This window comes from Capricornis sumatraensis, chromosome 22, assembly GCF_032405125.1.
Source record: "Capricornis sumatraensis isolate serow.1 chromosome 22, serow.2, whole genome shotgun sequence".
Classification (NCBI taxonomy): Eukaryota; Metazoa; Chordata; class Mammalia; order Artiodactyla; family Bovidae; genus Capricornis; species Capricornis sumatraensis.
In genome coordinates this window covers 46,713,185-46,736,364 of record NC_091090.1, presented here as the reverse complement: position 1 = coordinate 46,736,364, position 23,180 = coordinate 46,713,185, and the positions used below count along the sequence as shown (strand labels likewise).

Sequence of the window (23,180 nt, the reverse complement as noted above, 5' to 3'; positions counted from 1 at the left end):
ATGTTGAAGGCATCATTCTGGGTGTCATGAATACCAGGAGGGGCAAGTGAGCTCCCCTGACTAATAGAACTTACAGTCCCAGAATGAGTTCAGGTGCTTGATGGTTGCGACAAGGAAAGTACAAGATGTTTCAGGGGTGGGGTGTCTTGGACGCGTTATCCAGGCCTGGAGACTCAGGGATAGCATCTTGGAAGGCATGATGTCTTAGAGGAAACCTGAAGGATGGTGAGGATTGTCATGGAGAAGGTGGGATGCGTTGGGGGAATGTTCTAAGCAGAGGGACCCTCACATGAGGAGGCACAGGTTGGGGGCATAATGCAAGAGAGAGCGTGTCTGTATGATCGGGGGAGTTGGGGCAGAGCTTGCAGGCAGGAAAATGATGTTAGCTGCTTGTTCTTTGTCCCAAGAGCAGCGAGGAGTTCTGGAAGGGTTTTCTGCATGATCGGATATGCAGCCTCATCACTGTGCCTACAGGGGAGAAGGTCTTGGAGGGAGACCAAGGCCCGAGTCAGGGAGTCCGGCTAGTGGACTGTCGCTGGGATTTGGATGGTGTGATGGCAGAGAGCAAGAATGAGGGAAATAGGAATTGGGGGGGTGGCGGGGAGGAGAGGCTGGAGAATTACAGGAGGTGGAGATGGAGTCAGGAGGGCCCGTGACCGCTTAGGTTTGGGCAGTGAAGGGGAGGGTGAAGGCTGACACTCGGCACTCTGGCTTGGAGTCTTGGTGGACAGGGACGAAGGGCAGGTGCCTGTCTCCTAAGCTGGGGATGGAAGAGAAGCAAGTATAGAGAAGGGAATATCACAATGGTTTGACCACACTGTGTGTGAGATATCCAAATGTGTAAGCAGAGCGCTCACTGTACAGATTTGAAACTCAAAGAGAGATAGCTGGGTTGGAGATGGCAGGTTTGGAATTGTCCGTGGATACAGGGTCATGAAGACATGTGGATTGATGGTATTTCTCTGAGAAGATGTAGCATGAGAAAGTAAGCGCCCCTGATAGAAAACCCCTCGGTACTCCCACACTGAGTGATCTGGAAGTTAAAACAAAATGATCTGGGAATAAGAAAGCACTCAAGAACTAAGAAGTGGACAGGAAAATAGGAAGTAAGCCAGAAATGTGTAGCATTGTGGCAGCCAAGAGACAGTGGTTCAGATCAGGGAGAAAAATGATTCCAAAGCACCGATTACAGACACATCACATAAGGCATGTCCTTTTGATTATTTTTACACTATTAATTGTAGGCTCTTGAGCTCCCTGTGAAGCCAGTGTGCAGTCATCAGGGTGTAAGTTAACCTGGTCCTTAAGAACTAATGGTTCTTAAACCATAAGTTTCTTAAGGCTTCAGAAAACAAAAAAACTTAATTCAAGGAGGCTAAACTAGTAAGAAAATTTAGGCCAAAGATCTTCCTGTGTTTTATCCTCTAAAGGATCCCGCATGCCTTTTAGGCAATGCTCGGCATTTATCAGTGCTCATTTAATACGTATTGCATACATGAGTGAGTGAGTGAATGAATCTCACATCGTAAAATCTAGTGGTGGGGCAGCACCAGGACTGGTTAGTTCACTAACTCAATAACCAGGCAAAAGGATGCCATCCTCAGGCTCTGACCCCTCATGGTAACAGGGTAGCTGCAGTAGTTCCAGCATTACATGCAGACACAACATCCAGAGGGGAGAGACAAGCCTGTTTCCCTTCTTGGTGTTGCTTTCTAAGAGCAAGAAAACCGTGCCCCAGAGGTTCTCCAGAATTACTCTCGTTTCTCATTGACCAGAATTCTTAGGAGATAGCTCCTTACCTTTTCCCCTCATTTTGACAGATGTTTCCATAAGCCAGTGGGTCGTAAGTACAGTCAGCTCCCAAGAGCTGCTACCTAGTATAAGTTATCCTTGGAAGACCCACCACAATACCGCCCTTCTAACTGCCTGTCTTAGACCCCACCAATGAAACCGGGGTGGGGCACAGTACCCTGGGCATGATGAGCATCCTTGCCCACTTTTGATGCCTGATCATGCCTCAGCTGCTGACCTGCACTGACGTTTATAATGAGGAAACAAGTCAAACTCTGGAAGGTAACAGCTAATAGAAGGGACGCTAGTAACACTTAGAAAAGCTTTCCTGACTTCATACGTTTGCCTAGGACTCATGTAGAGTTAGGCAAGTCGGCAGGGCATTGAAGCCTTAAGTGAAAGTGTTAGTCGCTTAGTCATGTCTGACTCTTTGCACCCCATGGACTGTAGCCCACCAGGCAATTCATGGAATTCTCCAGGCAACAGTACTGGAGTGGGCAGCCATTCCCTTCTCTAGGGGATCTTCCCGACCCAAGGATCAAACCTGGGTCTTCTGCATTGCAGGTGTATTGAAGCCTTAAGCCCCACACAAATCTGTAAAACAACCACATTCTCCTCGGAGCCCTAAGCGCTGGTCCCAGCTCCCTTGTCTTCTGCCTGTAGAAAATACAGGGCACCTTCTTATCTCCCTGGACTCTGCTTTCTGCTTGAATGAACCCCAGGATCCTAGTTGGCTCCAGCTGGCAAAGCCATGCTTGCCTTTCATCCCTTCTTATTGCTCCGAGCCTCCAGCCTGCTTGCTTGAAGACAGTCTGTTACCAAGCAGCTGGTCCTCCTGGAGTCTCTGGGAACACCCCTGGATTCGTACTCTTCAACTCCATTCTGCCCTGGCTTGTCCTTCCAGAGGGTTGCTGGAGGATCAGGGGACATAATCCATTTGGGGCTTTCCAGCCTTTTCTGCCCAAAGAAAGTGCTCAGTAAATGTCAGCGAGGGTCTCCACCAGACATGTGACCTGGGCTTCTCCTCTGCTGTTCTTTGCTGCCTGTCTCCCTTTCCTGGTTCCCCTTTACCCAAGTCTAGACTCTCTGCTTCTACCCAGAAGAGCTGAGATTCGATCAGGAGGCTTCAGGACTCCTCCACAGGCCACGCCCACTTCTGGAGCTGTGTCTTGCTGCTGTCTGGGTCCCACCATCCACACGTGCCCCAGATACGTCTTTTGTCCCTGTGCCCCCTCCTTCTCACCACTGCAGCTTCTTTAAAGCAAATATTATCCACTGAACTGACCATTTGTTGTGATGTGGACCAGGTTAGCAATGCCATCTGAATCTCCCAGTCCCAGAAATGGGTTCATTTTTGCATATTCATTAGGCCCATTATTGTGAGTTTTAAGTCTATTTTGAGCGGGGCTGTCCAGCAGAATTTTCAGCAATAACAAGAACGTTCCATCATATTTGCCAGCCAGCGATGGCCATCGTAGCCATCAGCTACGTGTGGTTATCGAGCACCTCAGATGTGGTTAGGCTGACTGAGGAACTGCATTTTAGTTTTTGTTTAGTTTTAACTAACTTAAATCATAACCGTATGTTGGAGAGCAGCTCAGCTAGAGAAACAAAACTGCTTACATTTTGCAGTGACAAGTCGCTATGACTTTCTTTCTCCTACTCTAGCCATTAAAGATTTTTAAAAAAATCTTGGATTCTCTATTAACTGTGAAGGGCCCACTGCACAGCGATACATGATTCTGTGAGAGTTCCACTCTCATGGAATAGCATAGGAGAGAAACTGTGTCATCCCATTCATTTTATATTCTGTCTCTGCCCCAGTTGCATTTTTGATATCAGAATGCCTAGGAATAGCAAGATGGTAAATCCTCTTTCTGTGGAAAACCTTGGAGTCAAGAGTCATTATCTGGAAATAGTGGTCAGAGCCATCATACCTCATCAGGATAGATCATGTAAGAACCGATGGGCTCGGGTATAAAGACTGCTGAGGAGGCATAACTGTACCCAGGCAGATGAAAGAAACACCTCTGGGAGACAGACACCACGGTTTGATACGAGGAGGTGTTTGCAATGAGGAAGCCACCGAGAAGCCATGTGAGCTGTGGTTTGCTGACTGTGCAGTCCAGTTAAAGGCAGAAAATGCTGATAAACCCATCAGGGAACAGCTACAGGGAAGTGCAACTAAAACAAGCTACGCACTTGTTTTAGTCAATGCCACTTTCGTGATGGGAAGTCACTGCAACTCACACACTTCAGGGTTTTCAGCAAAGTCCTCTGTACAAGACAGGAAATATTAGCATCAAAATGGGATATTAAATCCAGAACAATAGCAGCTATTTTTTTTTTTTTAAAGTAAGGTGATTCTCCAAGCAGGAAAACATATACCATTCCATTCCGTGTTTAAAGTCATCCAGTCTCAGTATCACAGAATCAGTTACATTCTGAGATTGAAATCCATCTTGCATAGGTTTTCAAGCTATTAGGGTCGAAAGGATTCTGTGAGTTACCAAGATGCCTGTGTGAGACGCAAAGAAACCTCATGCCCCTTGCACATTTGTTCTTCCATATAGACTAGTCTGAATAATCCAAAGACTTCTGGCTGCAAATAGGCATGAAAGATAAACTGGAAGAATCTCTGAGATATGGATTCCGAAAATACAGGTTTAGTGATCCTACAAAGTCCTGCAATGTCTGCTCACAATTCTGGTGGCATATAGATACTTTTAGATACAGGATCACACACTGACAATGACTTTTCTTCACTGGAAAAGAAAATGTACCAGACATGAGAGAGAGACACACACATACACACTGTAGTTTTAGTTTTTGTGAATAAGACTCTCAGTTTGTCTTTTTCAATGCCCAAGATTCAAAAACATTAAGAATTGTTAGTAAATCTGCAGTGTTAATAGAAATGTATTGCTTTCAATATATGTTTAAAATTCTACATGATGACATCTGTAGCACCATTTAGTCTAATGACTTCAACTCCTTGAATTCAAGCAAACTCCAGTGACCATGGAGCCATTTCCGACTTAGATTGAGAGCTTTTCATCTTTCAGTGAAATCCTTAGAGCTGTGGTTGATGGCACATCATTTGGCTGACAATGAGAGCAGCCAGTGGCTTTGAGGACGGTGATTTAGAAGATTACTGGGATTAACAGAAGCTTTTCAAAGCTGTCTATATTGTTGTGGAAGTGACACCTATGTGGGTTAGGCAATGGCAGCCCACTACAGTACTCTGCCTGTGGATAGAGGAGCCTGGTAGGCTGCAGTCCTTGGGGTCGCGAAGAGTCGGACACGACTGAGCGACTTCACTTTCACTTTTCACTTTCATGCATTGGAGAAGGAAATGGCAGCCCACCCCAGTGTTCTTGCCTGGAGAATCCCAGGGATGGGGGAGCCTGGTGGGCTGCCGTCTATGGGATCGCACAGAATCGCACACGACTGAAGCAACTTAGCAGCAGCAGCAGCAGTGCCCCCTTAGTGGATGAACTTTTTTTCTACTCTAATGGAAAAAGTGTATCAATGTCAAGAAAGAAAAAAAAAAAAAAGACATCAGATGAAGTCCTGTTTCATAGCTCCCCATCACCAGTGACACTTGTTGGGAAAACACCTTCAGCTGTATCGGGTCCCCATCAGCCACTCAGCGGAGATGCCCTTTTTGGTCAAAGGACATGTATTGAAAGCTACAACAGCAGCTCTGTCTCAAAGGGAAAAAACAATTAGCAAATACTTGCAGTAGAGCTCTTCTTCCATGTCTTCACAAAGATGATTATTTGCTTTAACATAGGTGGCTGCACTTTTTGCTCTAATTATAGCTATTGACGATTGCCAGTAAATTCAAACACGTTTGAATTTTCATAGGTCTGCATGTGTGAATTCTACACACTGTGTTACCAACGGGGATACAGCGTAGCTAACACTTCCTAATGTTTTGAGTCTAGGATTCTCCAGGGTGCTTCACTTACATAATCATTTTTCCTTCTAGTTGGAAGCATCAATGTAACCGTGATTTCATGACATTCATTATTCTCCTCTACTGCAAGTCTTTTATTCAGAATTTGCATCCTAGCAATGCGGTAACTGTGGAGAAGGGGTAAAAAGCTGGGCTCAGAGAAAATAGCTATTCAAGAAACCTGAGGAGTAAGGTAGGGGTTTTCCCCTCCCAACAAGAATTATTAGGTTTTCATTTAACTGAACAAGGCAACATGCCAGTGTTTGTTATATTTTTTTTGTACATGTAAGCATCACCATTGGAAAAAACATTAATGACCATTAAGAGTTGGTGATGGACAGGGAGGCCTGGCGTGCTGCGATTCATGGGGTCACAAAGAGTCGGACATGACTGAGCGACTGAACTGAACTGAACTGAAGCTCTACTCGTGGAGAAGGCAATGGCACCCCGCTCCATTGCTCTTGCCTGGAGAATCCCATGGATGGAGGAGCTGGTAGGCTATAGTCCATGGGGTCGCTAAGAGTCAGACACAACTGAGCAACTTCACTTTCACGCATTGGAGAAGGAAATGGCAACCCACTCCAGTGTTCTTGCCTGGAGAATCCCAGGGACGGGGGAGCCTGGTGGGCTGCCATCTATGGAGTCGCACAGGGTCGGACACGACTGAAGCGACTTAGCAGCAGCAGCAGCAAGCTGTATCATGCCAGGTTCACTTTAGAACTTTGCCAGCGTGCCTGCGTATTTCCTCCTGAGGGCATCATGGTCAACCCGTGCCTCTCGCTCTCCATTCCTGCTTTTGCACTTGACATTGTTTCAAGCACACGGTTAGGGGTCAGCGTCACCCACAGGGTCATTTCACTTGCATTTCTTTCGTTCCCAGCCAGGCTGTGCATTTCACAAGTGGCACCTGGAACTGAATTTTTATTTATTTGTACAAATACTCCACATACTTGGAATAGCCATTCTTTTATTAGCTATGTTTGGTTCATATTTCCCCCATCATGTTGGTTTTTCTCCCTTATACTGGTTGTACAGTGTTTTATTTTGCGAATTAAAAACCTAACAGTTTATGAGTAAGTTAACACATTTCTGGCTTCCTTCTTATGCACCCTAAATAAATAAATGTGTCTGTGAGTATATACGTGTCAATCACCCTAAAACCAGAGGGTATCTTAAAGCAAAACAAACAACAATAACAAAATTTTTTGGAATATTGTCGCATAGGTGACATCCAGTTATAGGTAGATATCATTCCTAAATAAACTGAATTAGAACAAAAAAGTATATATTTTTAGAAACATCTTTCAAGCCAACTCTCTGGAACACAGCTTTTATATATTGGGTTAGCCGCAGAGTTCATCCCAGTTTCTCGTACCATCTTATGGGAAAACTCAAATGAACTTTTTGACCAACCAGTAATTTGTACTCTTAGAACATTAAGAAAAATTTTATGCAAGACAAGAGGTGAATCTCCATCTGTTCCGAACACACGTCTACTCCCTTCCTTCGCCTCTCATTTTTCTTCTGTTTCTCAGGACTTAACTTCTCACGGTTCTTTTCCTCACCTTTCACCACAGCTCACATACACCAAATTCCCCCCTGTCTGCATTTCTGCACCCCATCTTGCCTCATCTTTCCCCAGGGCATGTCTGTTTCCTCCTTAGCATTTAGCACAATGCCTGGCCTGTGGCAGGAGGGGCATGGCAGAGTATGGTTCAGCTCCAGGCCTTTGGAGGCAGCCGCCCTGACAGTCGTTTCTCCAGGTATCCGAAGGAGCTAACAGATCTGTTTGTGAGGCTCGGTGGGTGTGTCCCGCATTGTTCACGGTAGGGTCCAAGTAGGTGTTTGTCTGTCGAATGAATTCATTCACTCTCACCTCTCCCCTCCCTCTCTTTAACTTGGTGTAAGCCTGACTTACCAGCATTTTTCAGTTCTTGTGCCTCACAGGGAAGAGAAGACAGTGGCTGGCCAGGTCTCCATCTCAATCCATTGCTTTCTACGTCTCACCGTTTGTCTGACTCTGACTTGCACTCACGTCTGCATTCTTTTCTCTACGCTTCTGTGACTGGATGCTCCCGTTAGGCACGTCTGCACCTGGCTCATCTGTTACTTTTCTTCCCCGCCCTGGTGCTCTCTCCAGTCCCATCACCCTTCGTGACAAGTTCATAATCCATGGTTAAACCATGCAACCTCCTGCTTTCTCTTTGAGATTTAAACCAACCGCCTCTGTTCCGTGTTAGCCCCATGAACGACATTTCCTGCCCTAAACCTCACTATGAAAAGGCACTGTTGCTATTCTGGGTTCTCTTGCTTGGGTTCCTTACCTCCAGTCCAGTAGTTCTCAAAGTGTGGAACCCTGAGCAGCAAAAGCAGCTTTGGCATCACCCAAGAGTTAATTAGACATGCATATTCTCAGTCCCACGCCAAACCTCCTGGGTCGGAGACTCTGGGAGTGAGGCCCTGGCATCTGTGTTTTAACTGCCCGCCAGGAAACTGTGAAGCCCATGAAAGTCTGAGAACCACTGCCTTAACTTGTCTGGTCTCCTCCTGCCTTCTCCCTTCCTCCTTTCCACACTTTATTGATTCTAGTAGGAAATGTCTTAATACCTGGAGGTAATTGTACCATTTTGAAAATTATTGTATGTGAAACATCAAAATGATTTCCAGTACTCAATGAGCTTTTGCTCTATTGTAGTAACAAGAGACTGCAATGAAAGATCAGAAAGAGATATTCAGGAAGCCATTCCATTTACCGTTGCATCAAAAAGAGTAAAATACCTAAGAAACTGCGAAGATCTTGATAGGTGAAAGCAGAAATAGTCCGTAAGACTCATTTTGTTCAGGAGAGTTAAATTCTTCCTGGGAGGGAAAACAGTTTTTTCTAATGATGCTTATTTTAGAAATGCTAGTAATGTGCTGATAACAGGACTGGTAAATAGTAAAAAGGCATGGAGAGCCTAAACAGTCTTCAGAGATACAAGCTATTATGTATAAGATGTACAGACAACAGGGTCCTACTGTCTAATAGCACAGGGAACTATATTCAGTATTCTGTGCTAAACCATAATGGAAAAGAATATGAAAAAAGAATGTGTGTGTATATATACCTGTGTTATGTGTATATACATACGTGTGTGTATATATATCTGTGTATGTGTATATACATATGTGTATGTGTATATATACATGTGTGTGTCCACGCATATATGTGTATATATGCACATGTGTGTATATATATTATATATAACTGAATCACTTTACAGTAGAAATTAATACAACATTGTGAATCCACTATTCATAAACAAATTAGTCTTCAGATGAGTCAAACTTGAAGTTACTGAGCATTAGGAATCCCCAGCTAATTCCTCATAGCTTGATGATGAGTACATGGAGTTCATTACATCCATGCTTCCACTTTTGTGTACATTTGAAAACATCATAAGAATTTAAAAAATAACAGTTACTTTAACAGCGGCATCTTTTTAATCCCCGTATTATATGAATCCAAATCAGATTTCATTTTTGTCATCATCTGTCTTAGTCATAAGTGATATCAATAATGAATGTGTGCTTATTGCATGGTCTTAATTTATTTCTGCCAGATGTGTGCTTATATATGTAGGTAAGTAGCTATGTCGATAGATAAAACATGATTATCAATGTTAATATTGGAGAAATGACCAAAAGCCCAGAAATCTGTGTGGTCTGTACATTGCTGCTATGTAAATTGACAAACCCTATAGAAAACTAACTTAACGATATCCAGGTCTGTGGCAGTAGACATTAAAATATTAATACACGTAAATGTCTTTTTTGGACTCTCTTCTACAGGGGGAGAATTCTAACTGCAGAGAAGATTTATACCAGAAAGTAATCGGCAGAGATTTCTGTTTTCATAATAGCATAAAACATTGGAAATCCCTTTGTGACCAACCACAGAGAGATTAAATATAATCATTAAGATGATAACTATGTGAATTACAATGCTTATAAAATTTAAAAAAACAAGACAAAATAAAATTTAATACATACAACTAAGTATGGAAAAAGAACTTTTCTGTTGGGGTAGAAATATGATTCATGTCGTATTTCTCCTTTTTTCTAATTTCATTTTTTAATGAGATGTGTATTTAGAAGTTGCGGTGGTGGAATTCACCAGATTGTTTCCTCTCCCAAATGATTTGGGCCTTTGTGATTTCGCAAAGGTACTTTTTAATCCATAGGGAGGTAAATTTTTGTTGTATCTTTTCTTTCCCCTAATGTTGCATCTACAGTTCTTAGACATAAATAGTCTAAGTAGCTAAAATATATAGTGATCATTCCATCACATCTTTGCCCCAAAGAAGCAAAACATGGCAACAACCCTGAAACCCCTCCTCCTCTGGCTGTTTTAAGCCAGTGCTTTTACTACACTGCTGCTGCCGCTTCAGTCGTGTCAGACTCTGTGCGACCCCATAGACGGCAGCCCACCAGGCTCCCCCGTCCCTGGGATTCTCCAGGCAAGAACACTGGAGTGGGTTGCCATTTCCTTCTCCAATGCATGAAAGTGAAAAGTGAAAGGGAAGTCACTTAGTCGTGTCCGACTCTTCGCGACGCCATGGACTGCAACCTACCAGGCTCCTCCATCCATGGGATTTTCCAGGCAAGAGTACTGGAGTGGGTTGCCAGAATATCCAAAATCAGAATGGTTTCTCAGAGATGTAGTAAACCTAATGGTAATTCCATCATTATTCCACCAACTGGGAACCTGAAGCAGAGGTGCTTCCCATGTTGTCAGTTTGAACAAACCAAAGTAAAGGACCTGGGAACTGCCTGCTACGGGATGGTGCTGCGTTAACGCTCACAACCAGGGCTCTTCCCATCCTGGGTACTCTCAGTTCAGCTGAGTGTTTCCCATAGCCTTGGCCTGGCAGTCTGCTCTTCTCTTAGGAATGAGACGTCATAGCCATATTGTTAATCACGATTATAGTGACTACTGCTTCCATTTGAGATATATAAAAAGGCCACGTGAGGGGCTTTCCTGGCTATCTAGGGGTTAAGACTCCGCACTTCCACTGCACGGGGCATGGGTTCCATCCCTGGCGGGGGAACTAACATCGCACATGCTAAGCAGCATGACCAACAACAAACAAAAACCAATTTAAAAAAAATTTTTTTAAGGCCAAGTGAAAAGAAAGAAAAAATAAAGCCACAGTCTTCAGAGATTAGTGCTTTAAATTATCTGCTTTAAATGACTTTTTGGTGTCCATTATATATTTTTTTCTATGTGTATAAAATTTCAGGTCAAATATCATAAGTCCTTGAACCATATGCTACCTAAAGCCTGTCAGTTTATAAATTGCTCTGTTGAGCATGCGTTTCATCAGGCCAGTTCTAAATGAGGAGGAAAGGGGGTAGGTAGAGGAATCTTTTGCTGCCGTATCATCATTGTGTAGAAAATTAAAGCCTTGGGAGGAAAACAGCAAAAGGAAAAGCTTATTTATCCATGATTAACCATGGAGTCATTTCACTGTTGTATTTCTTCAAGTAAATCATCTATCTTCTCGTTGTAAGGCAGGTAATTGCTTTGCTGGTTTCTGTGTTTCTGCCCAAACATAACTTAGAGCCTTTCATCTGGATATTTATTCATCTGGCTGGAACAGCTTTCAGTCCTCTTTAAAAATTAATTTGACTTTAATGTCTAGCTATCTAGGACTCCCCTGGGCTAGGAGGAAATCACACCCAGGGAGTTTTGATTTGACAAACGGCCGTTGTGTAGGAGCCTTTGATCCTCCACCGTGGTGTTAACTGGCTGCTCCTTGTCTTGCTGAGCTTTGACAAGATCAAAGTGTGTACCCTGCCCGGCAGAATCACTGATGGGCACCAGGAGAATCCTGGTACCTCCCAGTGACTCTGCTCCGCTGCAGCCCTGCAGCTGGAGCTCAGAGACCCCTAAACATGTGTCTACTTGAGAGATTGGATATGGGCAGAGGTGCCGAGAAGACAGGGTGAGTCTTTCCTAGTGCCTTGACGTCCCAGGTCCCCATACTTTTTGAGTGCTTGAAGCCTTTTGCTCCCAAAAGTAGGAATTCCTGACCTCGTTTTCCATCTCTGAGTCCTGCTCAGTGTTTCCAGGTTTTCAAAAATTATGAAGAAAATTTGATTTTCATTTTTGTTTAAAGAACAAATATAAAACATGATATATTATGATTTTTTTTAACACTTTTAAAATGTTAAAAATTTTGTAAATGTTTTTAAATTTTAAATTAAAGTATAGTTGATTAACAATATTGTGTAAGTTTCAGGTATACAGCACAGATATAAAGTGATACATATATATATATGTGTGTGTGTGTGTATACATATACTCTTTTTCAGGTTCTTTTCTCTTATAGTTTACTGCAAAAATATAGTTGCCTGTGCTATACTGTAGGTTCTTGCTTGTTATTTACATATTTTATATATAGTAGAATGTATATGTTAATACTAACCTCCTAATGTATTCCTCTCTGCTCCCTTTTCCCATTGGTAATGATAAGTTTGCGTTCTATGTCTGTGAGTCTCTGTTTTGTAAAAAAAAAAAAAGAAAAAAAAAAGTTCATTCGTATCTTTTTCTTTTTAATTCCACAGAAGCATTATCATCCTTGTCTTTCCCAGTCTGGCTTACTGAACTTAGTGTGACAATGTCTAGGTTTTGTCTAGGTTCATGTTGCTGTGTGTGGCGTTCCCGCATTCTTTTTTATGGCTGAATAATATTCCATATGGGCTTCCCTGCTGGTTCAGACAGTAAAGAATCTGTCTGTAATGCAGGAGATCTGGGTTCAATCCCATGGGTTGGGAAGATCCCTTAGAGAAGGCAATGGTTACCCACTCCAGTATTCTTGCCTGGAAAATTCCATGGACAGAGGAGTCTGGCAGGCTACAGTTCATGGGGTTGCAAAGAGTCAGACACGACTGAGCGACTTTTCACTTTCACAGTATTCCATATAGATGTATATACACATACATACATACATACATACATACACACACACGGCACATCTTTTTTATCCATTCATCTGTCGATGATTAGAAAGATGGAGAGAAAACAGGCACACTACTGTAGATCACTGGAAATAGTTTCCCTGGTGGTTAGATGCCTTAAAAGCAAAATAACGAGAGTAGACTTTATGTTCTGGTCTTGATGAAGATTGTTCAAAAGCGTCTAGACTCGGGTAGCAGGCAATAAGTGTCACTCTTTCCTGCAAGACAGGCGTATCTAACTCTGCGGTCTCTTTCTCCCTCTGACAGACGGGGAGCTCTCCATATCGAATGAAGATGACTCCCTGGAAAACGGGCAGTCCCTGAGCTCCAGCCAGCTGTCTCTGCCTGCCCTGTCCGAAATGGAGCCAGTCCCGATGCCCAGGGATCCCTGCTCATACGAGGTGCTCCAGCCTGCCGACATCATGGATGGGACAGGTAATGCCCCAATAGACGTTGAATTGGTCCCCAGCATGCAGTGTGGTGGGCCTTCAGCCTGGATGGACTTGGGCTTCTGTTCTGAAGCCCCCTGAACATAAGGATCTCCTGGAAATGAGGATGGAAGTGACCAGTTTAGTACTGGGTTGGTCATGAAAGTTCCTTTGGGTTTTCCAGGAAGTGACCAGTTTAGTACTGGGTTGGTCATGAAAGTTCCTTTGGGTTTTTCCATAAAACATTATAGAAAACTTGAACAAGCTTTTCGGCCAACCCAGTACACGCTGAGTATAAAAATATGGAGGAAATATCCATTTATTTTTCTATAATTTTTAAAAATGCTTTAAAAACCTTAATCTCTTTAAAGAAGATAGGTCTTGTTTTGTAATATAGACGATTTAAAACGTCATCGTTTTGTTTTCTAACATTCGTTTCTGCTAACTCTGAGCCACATGCTTCTGTAGGATGTCTGTCTAAGTCACCTGGTCACAAAGCCCTGGTATGCCTTTGAATCCTCATCCCAATATAACAGTTAACTGTTACATCACTTTAGGAAACTGTACCAATTTACCGTATAAAATTGATGTATTAATTGTCTACAACTTAACCAGTTAAGTTGTATCATGCTGACAGATGATTTGTGATGCCATCTGATCGTCACTCCCTTTTTGGTCCAGATTCGCCAATATTCAGTCCCTCAGAAGGACTGTAGAGTGGTCCTCTTTAGCCAGATGGTGGCGCTCTCCAGACAGCCAGTAAGGAGAGGTCCTTGCTATCAGGATACCAGCCTCCGGGGAGGGACCTCTGGGATATCTGGAGTCTGGGGAAGGAGGCCACGTCTTTCCTCTGTCTACCCCGTGTGCAAAAGTGTGCAACATGGAGCTCAGGCGGGAGGTGGAAGTGATGGCAGTTCACACTTTGGGACCCTGTTGAGTCGCTGCTCCATCAGTGAGTCCAGCACTGGTAACACCACTGTTCCTTGAGCCAGGGGAGAACCTGGTTCTCCTGCGGATGATGTGCAAGGCTTTGGTGCTGCTGGGAGCACTGCTGCCCGGATTAGGGAGGAAGGAGGAGTCAGGGGAGGATTCGTGTACAGGCTTTCTTACTGGAGCAGTGATGGTAGGGGGAAGTATGCATCTGAGTTGCATTTCCCTCCCAACCTCCCCCGCTACCAGCTGGAGAGATTGTCCCAACTAAAGCAGTAAACTGAGCTTTCTCTCCAGCCTTTCTTGTCACATGGGATCAGACGAATTTGATTTGTCGTCCTGAGATCTGTCGCCCTTGGGAAGTTGTAGTCTCCTTCAGTCTTCGGCCAGGTCTCCAGTCTGATGAGAGGGCCTCTGCTACTACCCAGGACAGCTCTTAACTGGAGCTGGTCTGAGTCCTGCCCCGCCAACCCCCAAGGGAAGAGGAAGAGGCGGGCCTGGAGCAATAAGGAATGGGCAGAATCCAAACGAGAAAACCATGCTTCTGGTGAGGGTAGGAAAGAGGAGCAGAGAAAACAAAAAGAATGATCATTTGGAGCATCCTTCACCTTGTCCAGGTGTATAGGAGCCAGTGGCCCTGAAACTGCAGCGTGCCCCCTGAACACTGATGTGCAGCTTGGACGGCCCCGAACCTGGAGGAGCAGCCGCCCCAGGATGTGGGGGTCCGCCTGTCCAGTGTCAGCCCCTAGGCTGCCCTCAGACCCGGGAGCAAAGGGCAGACACACCCCAAGGAGGCTCAGAGGGGCTCCTGGTCCTTGCTCCCCTGCGCCCGCGCATCTGTTGCTTGTCGCCGTGGTCCGTGAGTCGGTGCTGGCGCGCCCCTGGAACACACGCCGTAAGCGCTCTGCCTGTCGCCGGCCTGCGCTGCGCCCCGCGGCTGCCGCCAGCCCCGCCTGCGCCGCGTGTGTGTAATGTCCTCGTGTGTCATGTGGTTGTGCCCTCAGTGTCCGAAGAGAGTCCCTCTGCCCGTGAGTCTGGAGCCCTCCTGTCCCAAGATCCTTCAGCCAAACCAGTCCTGTTCCTGCCCCCCAAAAAACCTGCTGCTTCCCCCGGAGACCACGAGGACACCCCCGTGAAGCAGCTCTCTCTCCTCAAGCAGCCCCCCGCCCTGCCTCCCAAACCCACTGCCAGGATTGGCAACCACTTACCAGGTGAGTCAGCACGACTTCTGGGGGCCCGCCACCCTGCCTTCCCTTCACGGGATCCTTTCTTGCTTTTTACCTGAGAACCTTTGGCGAGGTCGTCCTGTGGGACACTTGGGTGTTTCTGTGTGTGTCTTGGTACACGCCGTTGTGACCTGGGTTTGTGTGTGTGTGTGTTTGGAGGCATGCAGTATACACCTGCCAGTCACGTGCACCGGTAAGTATGCCCGTTGCATTGATGTCGCTAAGTCAAGAGTGTTTGCCATCTAGGTGGGTTAGATTCACTGTCCAAATCTTCATAGAGATGGAGGGGCTCCCATTCTCTTCATCATGAGTTTGCTAAAGTGTTCAATTTTTGGTCTCTGAGTACTTGATCTGAAGCCCAGTGTATTTCTTCTTTTAAAATGTATACCTGTGCTGTTCTCTTTGGGAGGAAAAAAAAAAGCAAAGATAGTAATTTGCAAAATATTGTGGAAAGAGGAATGTTGTCTTAAAATGACTGCTTTTTAATTGAAGAGTGGTTGATTTATGATACTGTTATAAATCGGGTGTATGGCAAAATGATTCAGATGTATATATTTTTTCAGATTATCAGCGGGATTAACAGATACAAACCTCTACAGAAAATAAATAAGCTTGATAAGCATCAAGGATTTACTGTATAGCACAGGGGACTGTGTTCAATATTTTGTAATAACCTGAAATGACTTTAAAATTCATTGTTCAATGTTAGTTAATAAATGCAGCTACAGTTATTAAATTGGGTGTTTAATGGAATTGCACTTTGCTGTACATTAGCACATGAATTGGGTACCACGTTGTGATTTAAAGTTGTGGTATAATCAGAGATTCTAGATTTCAGAGGGATGTTTCTCCAACCTTGATAATAATCCCACTCGATGCTGATTGACTTCCTTTTTATAATATATTTGCTATTTTTATAAATAGTTTCTAATTGATCTCTATACATTTTTGTAAGGTGGAATGAGGGTGCAAGAATATCCATTTATTTTATCATTAAAAAAACGGAGTTTCAAGAAAAGAAGTGACTTTTCCAGGGCTGGTGGGAATTCTGCAGTAAAGCCAACATTAGACCCTGTTTCCTGATTCCTAAATCAATCACTGTTGTTTCCAGGGTCACAGGATGTCTCTCACATGATGCGGAGGCTTATTAGATGACAATTCAAATAGAAGTTTGTGTCAAGCTCCTCTATCAAAGTACATATCCATCCAAGTCAGTGTTTGTGGTTCAGAAGAGCAAGTTTCCAATTAAAGAAACCGTTCAACACAGTAGTAACACTTTAGTGTTCCCAAATTTAAATGCAGAGAAAACCACAAAGGAAAAGAGCCTTCTTAAGCCTCCCTGTAAAGATAACCACTGTCTATCATTTATCTAACAGAAAAAGTGAAATACAAGTTTACTTTTTGTTTGCCCTTACTGATGTCTTATGAACTGGTCCTCATGTTGCTAAAATATTCCACAAAGTGATTTTGTTAGCTACATTGTAGGGGATCCCAATTAAATGAGGGACCCCTTAAGGGGTTTCTATCTTCCTTATTATAAAAAACTCAATATCTCAACAATGTGCATATATTTTTATAAGCATTTCTGAGTTTTTCCTCACTTATTCCTGGTATGAGAACTGCTCTTTCTGATTCTAGAACTAAATTATGTACTTTTAAGGTACATTTTAAGACTGAGATGCCAAATTTCCCTTGAGAAAGCTTCAATATTGAAAAAAATAAACTCATATATAGTACATATTTATTCAGCACACCTAACTGTAGGCAGAATACTGTGCTAGGTATCAAAGCTAGGTATCAAAATATGACAGTTTAGTATACATGTATATGATATATATACAATTATGAATATATCCTCATTAAATTTCCAGAAGTAGAATGCCAGACTAACTACTGTTAGGTGTAATCCTTGCAGTTCAGCACAGTCTGATAAAAAGTCTCCTGGAGAGCCTGAAACTTGAGCCCACCCTGAAGGCAAGAAGGATTTAAAGAGAATGAGGAAAGGCTCACAGGTGGCCCTGCTTCGGGCCAGTGACAAGGAGGCAGAGCTGGGATGGAGGGGCCCTCCTGGGCTGTGTTGAGAGAGGGGGTTTACTAGGCCTATCTACCATGTGAGGATTTAGATTTTAGGCAGTTGGGAGCCTTTGGAAGTTTGTGAGCTGGGGAGTGAGTGATAGGCTGAAAACTAGACTTTAAAATACATTCCTGGGTCATTGTGTAAAATGAACCAGAAGAGAAGGTTGACAGCCGAACTGAGAAGCCAGTGAAGCCACCTGTATGCCTCATTCTGCAGAAGCACTAATTGAATTAAATCGAACAATTTGAGGCACAGAGACACTTTCAGAGGCCGCTCCACTTGTTGAAACAGAAGCTAAAATTATCAACTGATGGCACTGGGAAGAGAGAGAACGGATGAGTAGAGAAGACCTTTTAAAAGAAGAATTAACAGGGACTTCTCTGGCGGTCCAGTGGTTGAGACTTTGCCTTCCAGGGCACAGGGTGTGAGTTCAATCTCTGGTCAGGGAACTAAGATCCCACATGCCTCTTGGCCAAAAAACCAAAACATGAAAACAGAAGTCATATTGTAACAAATTTAGTGAAGACTTTAAACACGGTCCACAGCAGAAGTCTTTACAAAAATATATGTATATAAAAGAATTGACAGTATTTTTTTTTTCAAACAAACACTGCCCTATAATTTATTTACCTAATTAAGAACTTCAAAAAAAAAAAAAAGAACTTCAGCCACAAGCCTGGCATTACCAGGACTCTCTTGCTCTGTTAGCCTTGTCTCTCTGGCTCCCCTTGTTCTTTCCCCAAGAGAGTGAATTTTACCCATTATCTGTACATCTCACTTCCATAGAGCTTGGGCCAAATGGATAAAAAAAATATGTGAAAGCTGATGATCTCTTACCATATTGTACCTGGTAGCCACTTAAATACGATGACGAGATAGGCACAGATGTGTACGGGGGGCAAGTGTGGTGCTTCCCCTTCGGGATTAAACTTGACTGAACTTGGCTTCATTTCTGTAAGTGAACCATCCGTCACAGTGAATCTGCATCACCACGAAGCAGCCACATTAACCCTGTTCTGTTACTAATTACTCTAGAGACATCTGGGCCGTGTCAGAAGGAATTAATAAACTGAGAATTCTAGCAGAACTCTAAATTGAGACCTAGGAGTTTTAGCGTGTTCTCAGTATCTGTTGTTCTGTTGACATTTTTAAAAGGAAACAGACGACAGTTTGAAAGACACCATGCGTGAATAATAGAAAGTGACAGTGGTTGATGGTCCGGTAGATGCTGGAGGAAGCATGAACCTGGGCGTGGACTACAGCTAGGTACATGCAGGGAGAGATATGCAGAAACACCTCTGCTTTGGCATTTGCTTCCATTTAATCCAGAAAACCATAGTTAACTTGGAGATTGCCTCATGCGTTTTCTCTGTTCTTCAGCCAGTAGATAGAAGCCCGCTCGCTCCCCCAAACTATCTTTCTTCTTCTCTTGTCCATCCAGCTTACCTCCAACATCAGTATGCACGCAGCGGATGTAATATAGGATCAGGAGTTGCTGGGCATTAACTTCCTTTCCATTCTGGAAGGACAGTGCCCAGCAGAGCTCGTTGCATAACCAATATGATCTGAGATGAATAATTTTCCCAACGTATCCTTCTTAGAAGGATGGCTGACCCCAGAAAAAAAGGGGGGTAGAAGCAAAAAAATATTGTCTCCTACTTTTCTGAGTCTTTGGCAGTCACCTCTCCAGCCATCCTGGCTCCAGAAATCAAATGTTAAACGTTGCCTGAATAATCTATTCCTTCTGCATAAGGTACTTGTGATTAGGTACCCCACAGGAGCCACTGCAATGAAGGATAATCAATTTATGTGATAGCTGAGTTTCACAGTCTGACAATCACACTTAGGTAATAATGGCAGGTGCCATTTTTGGAAAAATTTACAGTACTAGCATCTTTATTCTTTCTTTTTCATAGAGGAGGAAAAGGAAATTCAGAGAAGTTAAATAACTTAGTCATGGTGACGTAGCTAGATAGACTCCATCCCTTTCGTCTTATTCCAGAATCCTCACTTGTCACCATCAGTTTACGCTATCTCCACTAAGATACCTATTAAAATTTGTGACAATAGAATCATCAGTCTTCTTTGGGTTTTGTTTGTTTTGGTTGGCTTTTTTTGGCTCCTTGCTTTTTAATCTATTTAAGAAATTAGAAAATCTGCTTTTTTTTTGTATAACTCAAAGACAAAAAAAAATTCAGCCCTTGGAAAATAAATAACTTTTTAAAGGCAGTTGACTATAAAGAGAAAAAGTAGTAGAGTTGGGTTTCAAAGCACATACTGGAAAGAGACAGTCTGAGGATCAAGAAAGGGGCAGATCGCATGGGAAGCACTTGGCCACCGTTGGAAACACACAGTTCAGCAAAGAAAGGGAACTCTCGCTGATCCTCAAAAACAGGTCCTTCTGCCAGTGTGACTTTGTGGTACTGTCTTTAGAGCCTGAAACACAGGGAAACTTAACTGTATTACCAGAACTGGTTGGTTGCTAGTTTCAATGTTACGAAGTATTTGTAGCTGCAAATTTCCCTGCCAGACAGCATCCACGCCCTGTGGTATTTTTTCAGCCCCAGCAGGTGTCTAATGAGAATCCTCTCTCCAGAGCTTGTCAAGGTGAAACCAGTATTTCTATTTAGAGCCTGTCTCTCTCGTTTTGAGGAGAGTGTCCACAGTGGGTTGTTCTACAATCAAATTCTGATTTGTCAGTTCACGGGGTATCTCTGTTGCTGTCTGATCCTCTGGCCCCATTTCTGCCCCAGAATATCCCATCCCACCCTCCTTGTTCTCCTCTTTCAGCTTCCTGTCCAACTCTCCCAAATCCCCCAGCTTCTTTCATCTCTGTCCCTGCCTGCCTTCCTGGCTTTCTACTCAGAAAGTGCAAGAAAACGGATGACTAGAGCATCGGGACCCTGGACCTCAACTGTGCTTTTAAACAGAAAAAATGGATAGTAACTCAGAAGCCTCCTAAAGAAGTTTAGGGGTCACAGTCTCTGGATAGCTGATACTTTGAAGAACTGGGAAATTTACCTGAGTTTAATCTTTATACCCATTTCTCCCTAGTATTCTGGTCCTGGTTGTCTTTTCTCAAAATACAGAAATTCTTTTCTTAGTGAAGCTAAGGACTGTCTGTTGATGAAACATGTTTAAAAGGATGCTTTCTGCTCTGACCTCTGTGATGAAGGCAGAGATTGCAGCAGAGTACCTCCCGTTTTTTGGTAGTGCTGTTAGGGTGCAGATTTAATTCACTCGGCACTTTTCTTTTTGTGGTGAAAACATAAAATTTACCACCTTAACCATTTTAAAATGTATAGTCAGTAATGTTATGTATAATCACATTGCACAGTGGATTTCCAGGACTTCTTCATCTTGCAAAACTGAAATTCTGCCTATTAAACAGTCTCCCCTTTATCTCTCCTTAACCCTGGTAACCACCTTTTTACTCCTTGTTTCTGTGAATTTCATTACGGTTAGTTGCTCAGTTGTGTCCGATACTTTGCAACCCCATGGACTGTAGCCTGCTAGGCACTTCTGTCCATGGGATTCTCCAGGCAAGAATACTGGAGTGGGTTGCTATCTCCTTCTCCAGGGGATCTTCCTCACCCAGGGATCGAACCCAGGTCGCCTGCACTGCGGGCAAATTCTTTACCATCTGAGCTACCAGGGTAGCCCAGTTTGTCTTTCTGTCTTTCTGGCCTTTTTCATTTAGCGTGTTATCCTCAAGGTTCATCTACATTGTGGCTCATGTGGATTTCTGTCCTTTGTTAAGTCTGAATGGTGCTTATACTTTGTGTGTTTTTTGCACTATGAGCAAAGTACTCTTCCAACCCTGACACAGTTTACAAAAAGTGTTCTGTTACCAGCTCTCAGAGTTGTAGATGGTTGTAAGCTACAGAAAATGTTTAATCTGAAGATGCATAAACATGGTTCTAAAGAAATTCAAATAGTAAAAGATTAAATCCTTTTGAAAGAGTCAGGAAAAGCATGGTAGAAAAGGATGTATTTGAGATAGGCCTTAGAGATGAACAAGACAAGTAGGGATCGGAGGGGAGGTTGCCAGGAGGTAGGAAGCAGGGTTCAGAGAGGCTCATGCAGGCGAGGCATAGGATGTTCACAACATGGCAAATGGCTCAGCTTGGCAGGAAAGTGCAATTCTGCTAGGGAAATCAAGAAAGATCGGGCCAGCAGTGGGTTGAAAGGAAACTGGAGAACCTTGAAAGCTGTGGTGAGGGATGTAACTTTTTGGAGGAGGAAGTGGACCTCTTTTGAGGACTGTTAGCTGCAATTGCTTGATTTCCTCCAAGCCTGTCCTCTTGACATTGCTTGGATAAAATGGATGCTGCTGCTGTTGGGTGGATTTCCAACTGCATGGATGAATGTGACTGAGGCTCCCTGAAAATGAAGAGGGCACCGAGTTGCTGCCCTTGGCTCTTCCTCTTGGACATTGTTCAAATGTCCCAGGGGCAGGTTTCCCTTCGGAGTGGGGATTTGGTCTGCTGTGTTCCCTGGGGGTCCTTGGCCATTGCCCCTCAGCAGCAGGACAGCAGGCTGCGAGAGGCAAAGCGCCCCACTGCAGCGGTGTTGAAGGAGGAGCTCGATGATCGTTTGCCCAAGAGTTCATAGCAGGCTATTTGCTTCTTTAGGAGAATCTGTGCACATTGTTCTCCATCTCTGAGTGCTGCTGAAAATGAGATCTAATTCTCATGGGTTCTGTAGGATTTAAAGGAAATGTGATAGCCTAGGTAGAAAGGCCACCCCTCATGAGAGCAGCAATTAAACATCAGAGTCATCCGTTGGGCAAACCTGCAGTCCGGCCTTAGGTGTCAGCAAGTACACTGGGAATCTCATGGGGGAGTGGGGATGCTCTGCAGATGGTTAGACCAGCCACCGCCATCACTATAAATGCAAGAAATCTGAGCATGTCCTCCAACAGTGAATAAATACCGTGCAGCAGATGGATGGAGAGTTAGAGATGAACTGAGGCCATCCCCTTCTCTCCTTCTTAAAACATGGATCTAGCTTGAACCTCTTAGTTCAACCATGAATGTACTACCTCTTTTTGTGTGTGTTTCAAGCAGTGTTTATTTTTCCTTTATTAAAAATTTTTCTATAATGGAAACTTCCAAACATATACATAGGTAAAGAGATTATTATGGTTAACCTCTGTGTATCCCTTGGTTAGACCAGTCTTGTTTCATCTTTAACCCTCTGACAGTCTTCTCCCATGGGATTATTTTGAATCAAACCCCAGATATCTTCCATCCACAAATACATATGTTTTAATGGGAGTATAATTGATTCACAGTGTTATGTTAGTATCTGATGTGTAGTGTGTAGTCAGTTGCTTAGTCATGTCCAACTCTTTGAGATCCCATGCACTGTGGTCCACCAGGCTCCTCTGTACATGGGATTTCCTAGGCAAGAATGCTGGAGTGGGTTGCTATTCCTTTCTCCAGGGGATCTTCCTGCCCCGAGGATGGAACCTGTGTCTCCTGCATTGCAAGCGGATTCTTTCCCATTTGAACTGTCAGGGACTGGGGTTACTTTCTGCTGTACTACCTCTTAATAGGGAGATAGTCTATGTAGTTTTTTGTTGTCTGGGATCTAAATTTATTGCCTTTGAACCTCACAGAGAGAGCCCCTGGTTCCAGGGTTCTGAGACCAGACCCGAATGTGTGTGTTTCATTCCAGGACTTTGTGATTTTGATTTGACTCCCTCCTAGCCTCTGCCTGGATGGTCACAAACAGCAGTCCTCCCTGGCGGGCACAGCCAA

The 23,180-nt window shown here is 43.7% G+C and overlaps 1 protein-coding gene across 1 annotated transcript in view; it reads left to right on the top strand.

Moving 5' to 3' along the window:
* The window catches only part of PHACTR1 (phosphatase and actin regulator 1), a 516,206-nt gene that overhangs the window by 428,697 nt on the left and 64,329 nt on the right, over window positions 1-23,180 (top strand). The window contains exons 5-6 of the mRNA XM_068994199.1: window positions 13,022-13,189; window positions 15,117-15,323. Coding sequence (XP_068850300.1) covers window positions 13,022-13,189; window positions 15,117-15,323 — 375 coding nt within the window. The remainder of the gene's footprint in view (window positions 1-13,021; window positions 13,190-15,116; window positions 15,324-23,180) is intronic.